This window comes from Eufriesea mexicana, unplaced genomic scaffold (assembly GCF_001483705.2).
Source record: "Eufriesea mexicana isolate 0111107269 unplaced genomic scaffold, ASM148370v2 scaffold2665, whole genome shotgun sequence".
Taxonomy (NCBI): domain Eukaryota; kingdom Metazoa; phylum Arthropoda; class Insecta; order Hymenoptera; family Apidae; genus Eufriesea; species Eufriesea mexicana.
Genome location: NW_016910743.1, coordinates 702,362 through 713,688, shown reverse-complemented (window position 1 = coordinate 713,688; position 11,327 = coordinate 702,362). Strand labels below are relative to the sequence as shown.

General features: G+C 33.4%; 1 protein-coding gene across 1 annotated transcript in view; it reads right to left on the bottom strand.

Annotated features, from left to right (window-relative positions):
- Window positions 1-226: 226 nt before the first annotated feature.
- Atg16 (Autophagy-related 16) overlaps window positions 227-11,327 on the bottom strand; it is a 101,796-nt gene continuing 90,695 nt past the window's right edge. Inside the window, exon 5 of the mRNA XM_017904118.1 lies at window positions 227-378. Coding sequence (XP_017759607.1) covers window positions 282-378 — 97 coding nt within the window. The 3' untranslated portion in view covers window positions 227-281. The remainder of the gene's footprint in view (window positions 379-11,327) is intronic.

The following is an 11,327-nucleotide window of genomic DNA, read 5'->3' as shown; positions in this document are numbered from 1 at the left end:
TCAGTGCCAGTTTTATGTACAATAATCTCCACTGTGCCTGAATCCGCTTCATCGCGGTTGCCTCGCTTTGTACAGCCTGGAAATGGTATTCTTTACAACCCGCGGTGCCCAAACCGTCCGCTGATTTTTAGTATCCTGCACCGGTGTGTCCTTTCGCGTTACCTCTGCGGCGCGCAGCTTCCATCCACGATTCTCGATTACGTAAACGTCCAATCTCGGCACAAAAGAACGCGCTGACCTTCGTGCGTGGAACAATCGTCTATCTCGGTTTGTTTTGCCTGTTAAACATGGCCGGCCCAGACCGTCACCGCTTTTGCTCTGTCCACCGAGGCGAGGTAGCTGCCATGGGGATGCCAGGAGACCGCTGTCACCACGGCTCTGAAAGACACAGTGCAGGGGTTCAATTAGGTTATTCCGTTCTATTTTACTGTTTGTTTTTGCAAAGGTTCGTGTATAACGTTCCTTTTCTCTCTTTATTCCTGGTTTTGGATCCATAGAATGTTTTACCCTTGGAATGATTTCAATTTGGGAGATTTATTCTTTCTTTTTTCTCATTTGGTTTCATTTTTGGAGACAAACTTAGGATGTAGTATATTCGATTCTTATATCGTGTAGGTTTTTTTTAACTAAGGTAAAAGATGGAACTACAATTATAATTATTAATTTAAGTTTAAATTCTCAATTTTTTGTAAATTTAAATTTCATTTCCTTGACGTGAAAAATATTATTATCATGCTAATGTAAAATATTAAACGTGGTATAGCTTGAAAAAATTATTTTTAAAAAAACAAGCTATGTTCTCAATGAATGAAGTGTGTAGTAAATGTACTATACGTTATTTAATTTGAAATATAAAATATTTTTTAGATTGTAATACGTTTATTATAACGTTAGGTAAATTTGATATATATTTTTAAATAATCGTGCGGATTATTTGAAGTAATTGTATTTAATTGAAACAACATGTTCAGTCTACTCATGAAATTATAAGTACAAATGCAGTGCGCATAATATGGTAATACAATTCATACAGTGATTATTAACTTAATCTGCAATTTAATACAAGATCTATCTTCATAATACACAGTTAAATGCATTTATATTTTACACTGTGAAATATTTGATTTTGCCCGATACATACATTGCGATCCATGTTCCCACTCCATTTAGTATTTATTTATCACTTCTAGTAAGCAAATGCAGTGATAATCGATATACTTAGTGAACAAATGCTGAATTCCATGTATATGGAATGTAATGAAATATGAACTGAGTACACATTTTAAGAAATATCGCAAGCTATTAATTAATGTTCTATGCTGAATCTATTTCCAAACATGAAAACACAATTTAATTTGATTCTCTTTATACATTGAATTAAATATTACGATCTTAAGAAACTTCCGTGTAAAATGATATAAAATATGTAACATGTTAAAACATATTATACAGAAAGCAGTAAAATCTGTAAAAGAATGTAAGATTAAAATTAATATTAAATAAAATGATATATTAAATTTATTATATAATATATTTTATGATTGTGAAACGATATAGAATATATTATTTAATAGTATTAATATTATTCTTTATTATACTTAATATTATTTAAGGTCAATAACTTAATATCAATAATTAATATTAAGGTTAATAACTTCACGTATTTCAAAGTTTAAGGCTAATTTCCAATTTATGGTGTCTCGAAAACGAAAATTAGTTTTGTAACATAAATACTGAACAATATCAGTCTGAACAAAAACAATAAACAATAGTTTATGTACATAAAGCTAAAAAGGATCTGTAAACATCTCTGCAAATACGAAAGGTTAACAGATCTGGAGATCACGTGATCTAGATGGCGCTAGCGTCTCCACTAGCAGTAATAACAGATCTTTACCATTATAAAATACTCTTATTATTATACACAATTGACATATTATATGAACAATTGATGAACATTAGACCAATTTATTTTTATTATTAGTTTATTTCCTTCCTTGACTAAATCCAATCTTATTCTACCATCTTGTCGATTTTTTAAATAAAAATATAAATTTTGGAGAACTATCCTAGTCAAAGATGTCCACTGTTGCATTTGTAGTATAACTTTTTCGTAAAATTGTATATGAAACGATACAGCAGTCGATTTGAGAGATTTACAAGAAAGAACAGTCGAGTGAATGGCAATCAAGTATGCAATTCGAGCAAACTAGATATGAACTCGATTCTGAAGAACAGAAGCAGCGAACACTCATCAAAACTATCTCATAGAAAATTAAGTTAGCATGTTGAGGACACGTGAATTCCAGTGACCATTCAGGAATACGCGTTAAAATAGATGGCATTCCACGGCAATTAATCTGTGCTTGTTATTGTGACAGCATTCCTATTCCGCCATCAGAGGAATGTACATACATTAAAAGTACTATTTTCAAAAACACAATTTCCATGCTAATTATTCCTTCATCCATAAATATGTATCATGATTTGGTTGTTATTACTTTGACACATTTAATTATACTTTTTCTTTACCTTTTAATATTAAAGTATGTTATTATACACAATTTATTATTATATTTTTAAATAATAATAAAAAGATATAAAACCGTGCAAGATAAACGGGTCACCCTGTATATTCACCAGAAACTGCACTATAATATCATTCACGAATTTTCGTTCCCAAGCAGAACTATTTGTTACCATCCTGCTTTCTCAATCCCAAACCCATAATTTTCTTGAAAGCGAATAAATCAAAGCAAACTTCCCCAAACAAAGAAACACAGAAACAATAAATTACAGTGAATCATATGCTAACAAGTTTCACAGCCTTACTACCTAATCCAAGAAGATAACCTTATATTTCCTTAAACGCCACCAAGAGATTCGAAAGTACTGTTCATCGCTCGTAACTTGGCAGTTAGGTGGCACAGAGACAAAGGAAGTTGATCACTCTATTTTCGCTGCCAATATTTCAGAAAACATAAGACAAGATCTAATAAGAATAAAAATAATAATAACCAATTAATAATGAAATTTTTACTAATAACAATAATACATTATAGTAAAAAGTTGGGAATTGTTAAATAATAACCAACTTTTATCAATAAATTTTAACATTTACTATAGAGGAATGGTAAAAATTAGAAAACAGTTAGCTTAGGGTTATTTGTAGCTTTCACCACATCCAAAAATTTATCAGTAAATGTTAAAATTTATTGAAAAAAACTAAGATTTGCCAATTTTCAAGCTTTTACACTGGGAAGTACACTAATAATAATACTTAAATGAACTAATAACTCTAAATTAGATCTGAATTAATAACAAATATTTAGTAAATTGAATGTCACGAAGATCTAGAGCTTGAAGCAATTGTATAGGCAAAGAGCAAACCCACTAAATACTAATAACAAATTTTTAACAAAATTCTTCATTACAAAAATAGAAGTGAACGAATACTGATTGCCGGTTTATTTTCCATCGTATTCAAGACATTGATCAATATTTCTACTGAAAATATGAACAAACCATTTCTTCTTAACATATGTTTCTCAAATTTCTAACAATATATATACACTCTTCGTAATAAACGAAGATACCTAAAGTGTTCCCTGAAATTGTATAGATTTAATGGAAAGAGCAATCCCACTAAATACTAATAACAAATTTTTAACAAAATTCTTCATTATAAAAATAGAAGTGAACGAATACTGATTACGAGTTTGTTTTCCATCGTATTCAAAACATTGGTCAGTATTCCTACTGAAAATATGAACAAACCATTTCCTCTTAACATATGTTTCTCAAATTTCTAACAATATATATACACTCTCCGTAATAAACAAAGTTACATAAAGTGTTCGCTGAAATTCGCTGTTGTACGAATACTTCTTACATCCACAGCATGCCCGACTTTGCCAATAGCAAAAATGTGAGTGACCCTATTTTATGTTTTCATATTCTACCTTCCTCGAGTGTCGATTTTATCACAGCAATTTGTCTCGAGCTTATCCCCATGTTTTCATACCTCATCTTTCTCCAGCACCGTTTGTAGGTTATGTTGGAGTAAACCGGCAGCTTCGGCTCGACCAATTAGACCTGTCAACTTACGAGCGGCGGGCAGTACAGCGCGACGACAAGATGGCCGCCGTTTCTCGTAGAAGCGCGAAGGTTCGACAACGAAGTAAGAGGAGCGCTCGGTTTTCGCGAAAACAACATGCACGGCATTAACCGATTTCCCCGAGGCTAGTGTAATTTGAGGTGGATTATGGGCCCGAGATTGTGTTTTCAGATCGTAATAGGCTAGTCGAATCGCCGCGACCACCGACTAACTGTTATAAAAGACCACGGGTTTCCCATGACCGGTGGTGGCGTATCGGCAAGCAAAGTGTACCTAGGTTCACGTTCTCTCGTCGGGAATTCGCGTCTCGGAGTAAATATGTCGGACTAGCGGCCACGGAGTCGGCCACGACGTCCTTTGCGGTGCCGGCCATGCCGTTTTCTCTGTTTTCTCGTCCCTATTGTCTGTGCGCGGTAGCGAGCGGTAAATACGCGGCTGAGGATTGTCGTGGCTCGGCTCGTTCTATCCGACACCGTGAATCGACATAATGCGATGAAGGACACGGTCTTAATTAGGATGACTGAATATCATTGTCTTTCTCTTCCCCCGCTGCCTCGACAAATGGAGAAAATGGAAAGAGGCCTGTCGAATAGCACGATTTGCGCGGGTAGAGCGCCCAATATGGATTTCTATCTCTGTATATGGATGGTGAACTAGATGTAGACACGAGGTTTCTGTGTTTATTCGGGTTAATTCTCGCCGAGAGAAATTTTGTTTCTGCTTCGCAGGGAAGTTCGGATTGATTGTTGATTGTCTGATGGATTGTAGTACGTGCAGGGGCGTGTATAATTTGAGAATAAAGCTTTGGGGTCAGGCGAGTGTTTAATTAAGACACGCTTCATTGGGGTTGATAAAAAATTCATTCTATCGATCAATTGAACGAAAAATAGAATTCAGAGAGAAAATTTTAAATAATTGCGAAGCAAGTTGTAGTAGGTAGAAGAATACGTAATTTATGAATAATATGGCTTTATGAAGAATTATTAAATATTTTATAAGATTACGTTTTAATCAAGAGAAATCTATTCTGTTCATTGAGAATGTTAATACAATTAATTAATAGAAAGATAAAATTAAGGGATATTTTTATGTTTGGCATTAGGAAGAGTTAACGAATATTTAATGAAAGCACTTTTTGCTTCTAACGAGAAGAAATTAATTTTATTAAGCAGAAAAGTTAATTTTGTTGATTAATAAGAAACAAAGAGATATTCAAACTTTGAAATGTTGAGATATTTGAAAAAAGTATATTTTATTTATAACAAAATGAAAGATAAAATAAAAAATCAATTTGAGATTCGTTTTGCTTTATTTATAATAATAAAAAATGTATTGTAAAATAGAGAAATATTTGATTCTAACTATATTAGGAAATTATAAATTAAGTATTTTTATGGCAAGCTTATTCGATCACTATACAATAAAAATTGCATAGCCTGATAGCAGATTGATACATAAATAAATAACTAAAGTAATATTACTCATAGAGAATTAAGAAATGTTTGATAAAAGCATTAACATTTATAATAAAACAAAGAGAAAATGATTATTATTTTCTAAAGAGATATTTTAAACTTCTTTGAGTTATTTTTAATATGATAAATAAATATTTAAATGAATATAATAATTATATTTACAAATTTATTATAATTATTCCGTTCTGTTTACAATATTTATTATATATTATACAAATATTTTATATATATTTTATGAAGAATTTCCGTATTAAATCATTAGGTCGCGTTACTTATTCAACCATTTTAGGTTATCGGATTCGCTCGAATTTTGTACACCGTTGAACGTAATTCCGTGAAAGCACGTTTTGGAAAAATAGCTTAAATATAGAATTTTAGTTTGTTCCTACGATAATCAAGTGTTAAACGCAAATGTTAATACTTTAATACCACCATGTACAGTCTGCTCCACGAATTTTGGACGTGTTGATCCACACACATGCTTTTAAGGTATAAGAAAATTGAAATTTAGATTTTTAAAATAAATACAAAATTAAAACAATTATATTCAATTTTCTACATCCGTATTAAACATCATTAACTCTCTAGAGTTGCAAAGAAAATATAGTTCTTGAATCAAAAATAATTGAAAATTAATTTATAGCATGACAATCCAAATATTTACTTCATAATTATATTCACTGTAGAATTTACGTATGAAATATTATATATATTCTCAAACATATATGTTCAAATTAAAAATAGGGATTTCTTCGAATATCGTGTACAAAATCTCTCTTAAATTTCAATTTATAAATTCTTAGTATGTCAGACGATAAAGAATGTACAAAAATTCGCAAATCATTGAAATTTTTATCCCACCTTTATCAGTAAGTGTATATTCGTTCAATGATAACTATGTTCATTTTATATACACATTATACCACACACACAGTATATGTTGCAGATTTGATTTACTCATAAAACCAAAGGTAGGAATACTTATCATTGAACGAGTATACACTTACTGATAAAGGTGGGATAAAAAATTCAATGTAAATGCGAGTGTGTGAGGTTGAGTGATGGCACGAATGTAGATATGTATGCTTTTGGAAGTGCGAGTAGATCTAAAATGCGTGGTATTGTGCAATTGTTATAGATCAGAGCCAATATGTTACGAAGAGAGAGTCAGTTTGCTATGAAAAGCATGAAAGTGAACACTGACGAGGTAATAATAGTATTAAGAGAAATTTCACCCCACATACCTAATCATTGTAATCCTTTTGCGACGTATGTATATTATAATTTGTAATAAATATATAATTGTTAGACAGCAAATTTAGATATGTAACAAATTGTAGGATGGCGAATACTGGTCTCGAGACACCGAAAATTGTCAAAAGAACAAGAACACAATGACACAAACTCAAAACTCGTAAACTGATTTAACTTAGGAAAAGAATACCAAGATAAGGAACCAAAACACACCAAGACGCACTCTTTTAAAACTCTCTTTCCAACACCAAGCGACTCACACTTGTGCTGGTCACAACCGATTTCTAAGGACTCTATTTTGGTTGTCAAGGACCACGCTTTTATGCTTTCTTTAACCTACGCTTTACCTCCGCGTTTTGTTACATAGAATAACTTTTCGATTTGCTTTTAGAAGATATCGATCGGTTTACAGTTTGTTTTTGTTGGCAATAGCCAATTCGCGATTTCTTTTAGTATCCTACAACATCAAATTTGTAAATTCGACAAATACAATACACTATATCAAAGAACAAGTCGCAAAAACCCACATCCAACTGCCATCCTGTACCCAATGGTCGTCGCAACTGGAGGCTCCTAAATCTCAAAATCATAGAATGTCGATCATTTATCACTCCGACCGACCACTCTCTTCTGTTACACTTTTACGTGCTTATATCCCCCGAAAGACCTCTATCGCGTGATAAAAGAGAGCAGGGAGGGAAAAAAGGAGAGGCGAAATACGTCGTTCCATCGGAAAAAGAATAAGCGTAACTTTCAGGCGCAAAGAGCGCCACCTATAAAGATATTATTACCTCTATACGACAACTTCGTGCCCTTTGTTAAGCAAAACTTTTGTTCTTGCGATCGAGCCGCGGCACTAAAGCGTCGGCGTTTAACGGGCCACCCGGTACGTGGAAATCAGCGACGGCGCGATAACCGCTCTCGCTAAAGATTTCATTTGAATGTGGAAATACACAGTGGCGCGTAATTTTCTGGTCCGAGCGGCTTCGTCCGTGCGGCAAAAGGTCTATAAAACCTGAATTCCCGGGGGTGATTCACGGGGCTCCGTGGAATCGTAAAAGGGTGTGTTTCTATGCGAGGACAAACGCGCTGAAAATGACATACCTCTTGAGTCTCGAGTAAAACTTCGCGGGGATCGTGAGTCGGGAAACGGGCATAAAGTAGCTGTATATTTCTAGGGATACTATAAAGGTCAAGTACAAACGACGAGGATCATGTGCTAAGAGCAAATTGGATGCGTAAAAATATGATTAAAAAGTTTATATCGCGTCGACCTTCGAGAAAGGACAGACGGTTTGAACAAGTTCGAAGAGGTATTGTTACGTCCAATCTAATGAATTTCTCCAATCGTCGAGAACTCATCACGCGCAAACTTAACCCATTTGCATCATGGCTCTACTTAAGGTGCCGTGTTGAGGCATCAGCGACGTTCAACTGACGACTGGGCCGTATCACCGCTGATACGCGTATCAGCACCTACTCATTATGGCAGTTAAAAGGATTTTCACAACAAAAGTAAAACTTGTTAAGAATATAATGAACCGATGCAAATGAGATGCTCGCAAAAGGGATCAAACGTGATCTGTGGCATATGATAGTAAAACTTGTTAAGAATATAATGAACCGATGCAAATGAGATGCTCGCAAAAGGGATCAAACGCGATCTGTGACATATGTTTCAGCAACTGGTAATGGAAAAAGTCAGCTCGCGGATTATTCCGCGCTCGGTGATAGACGACAGTCGTAGCTCGCGGAATATTCCGCGCTCGGTGATAGACGACAGTCGCAGCTCGCGGAATATTCCGCGCTTGGATGCAAATGGGTTAACCCATTGACATACAATGACGTCTGGGAGACGTCATTTATTTCATGTGTCATTGTAGACTTTCACGTCTCTGAGACGTCAAGAACTGTTTTCGGCGAACATCGCGCAGTATACTAGATTCTTTAACCCTTAGAGTACTGTGGTCGCATATATGCATCTGGCCAAAGTCACCAGCAGGGACGATGGACGCATATATGCGTTGTATATCGTCACTAGCTCGATCTTAGTTGGCGACGATTAATGACGGACGGTTCTTTGAGGAAGGTTGTGTTTAACTTCGAAGTGTTAAGTGGACTGTATTTTAGAACTCTCCTCGTGATTGTTCTGTCGGTGGTTTTATAAGCTTCCTGCTTCGACATTTTCTACACTTGTGAATTATTAAAATAAATCAGTGACTGAAATTTACAGGTTACTACTTACTATTTATTAAAATTAGGCTATATTTTAACTGATATTGTTTACAAATGGAAGCAACAGTGGGATTTGACAGGACTAGTAAACGAGGGAGACTGTGTCTCGATGCACGTGTACTTAATGAATCTTCAAACTATATATATATTTACGTATCATATATATATAAACATATTATAAACTACAAATATTTAGGATCAAATTAGGAGGGATTTGATTAGAATAATATTGTAATATTTAATAGAACAAAATAAGATTTATTAATAGAATTACTGATTAATGTAATAGAATAGTAACTATAGAAAGTTTGTCCCAATCGACCATGACCTCACTCATCCTTTTACTCTCACGCCCTTACAACTGACTTCTAAGACTGACTTCTATGACTTGCTACTGGCAACTTTTAGACTGACTGACTTTTAACTGACTTCTTAGACTTCTGATTTTAAAGCGACCTGCTCGCATCCTTGCACCCCTATTTAACCTTACACTTTGTCTTCCTTCATACTCAAACTTTCTTCCTCAATCACGCATTTTCCACGCGATCTCGGTGGGCCAGGTACTTCAAATACTCAGGATGCATTAGTAAACTTTCACTCGTTCTTTTCACGTATAATAGGCAAAATGATACCTTTATACCGATATATACCTTTTCAGCTATTACAATTTAAGTTTAACGCTTTGCACTCGAGAGGTGAGCTTCAGTCACCATTTCATAAAATTTGGAAGATCGATATTAATTAATATATCAAATTTAATGTAATGTAACAATGTGCGAGGTATCGAAATCAAATAATTCTACAATTCTGTTATTATATAATTCTTTATTTACTACTCAAAAAAGTATCATCAGTTTTTTAGCAGAGAATCTTTGAATTTCTACTCTTCTCTAGCCAAAAAATCGTCGAGTGCAAAGGGTTAAGGGATGAAATTATTATTCCAGTGGTACCTAGTATCGAAAAATGCAAACTCGTAAATAGTTAGAGATGGAAGAAAAAGTTTTCAATAAATATCGCTTAATCATCGATATATTAAAAGAAAATACTTTAGTTTACGAAAAATTTTCACTGGTTTCCAAATTCGGCAATCGATTTTTGAAGTATGATCTCACTCCACAAATTTAAATTAAAGCAACTAAAGAAGGTACGTATATATTAATTTTAACTACGAAATTGTGATTTTGGAATTTTTATTATTGCAGCCAGAAGGAAATACGCTTCGATAATTGAAAAAACCGATTGTATTTCTTAGTACACTAAACAAGGGACTGGCGATACTGATTGTAATCATGTTTCTACAATTTTTATCGCGTATTCAGTTTTGCTCATCGGTGTAGTTTTACAGAGTTAACGTGAAGGGGTAAAATAATTGAAAACAGTGATGAATGTTCATTTCAAGAAAACAAAGAGAGAAAAAATAAATAAATGGGAATTGTAGGAAGATCAAGTAGAAACAACGAAGATGATGTGATGAAAGCCAATTGATATGTAGAAACATGACGAAAAAGATTAGGTCACGTTGATTGTCTTACGATCTTCGTGAGAAACTGAATGGTTTGGACGAGTTGCAAGAGGTATTTTTATCAAACAGTGTAATGCAACGACACACTAATCATAATTGCTTCTTCGGACAGAAGACTTTTGGTATAGGTTAGGTTAGGTTAGGTTAGGTTAGGCTAGGTTAGGTAATCGATTATAATAATTATAATAATAATAATAATAATAATAATAATAAATAATATAATAATAAGGGATAAAATAAACAACGGATAGTGATGAGTATTTGTATAATGAAAGAAAAGAAAATAATAAATGGACATCATAAAAATGTCAAATGTACTTATTTATTGAGGTTTGAGTATGTTTTTGTTCGTTCAAGTATGTTTGAAGGATTTAATATATAAAATATGATATTACAGATTAAACGAGCAAAAAAATAGATCAAAATTGCATTTAGTTTTGTCTACTTGAGGAAAGAAATAATAAATAGAACGTGTAGGTAGGTCAAGAACAAGCGACGAAGATAGATTATTCAATTCTTCAAAATCAATTTCTTTGAAAATGAAAACTTGTGTTTTAACAAATAAATTTACTTCACATAATTCTGACAACTTTCCAATTTAATTTATTTATAAATTTTTATATAATATTTATATTATTGTTTCCATAAAATTTAGTTTATCGTTACAGGGATCATTCTGTATTGCAATTACTCTATGAATGTTACCATATTTTGTAAAAATATA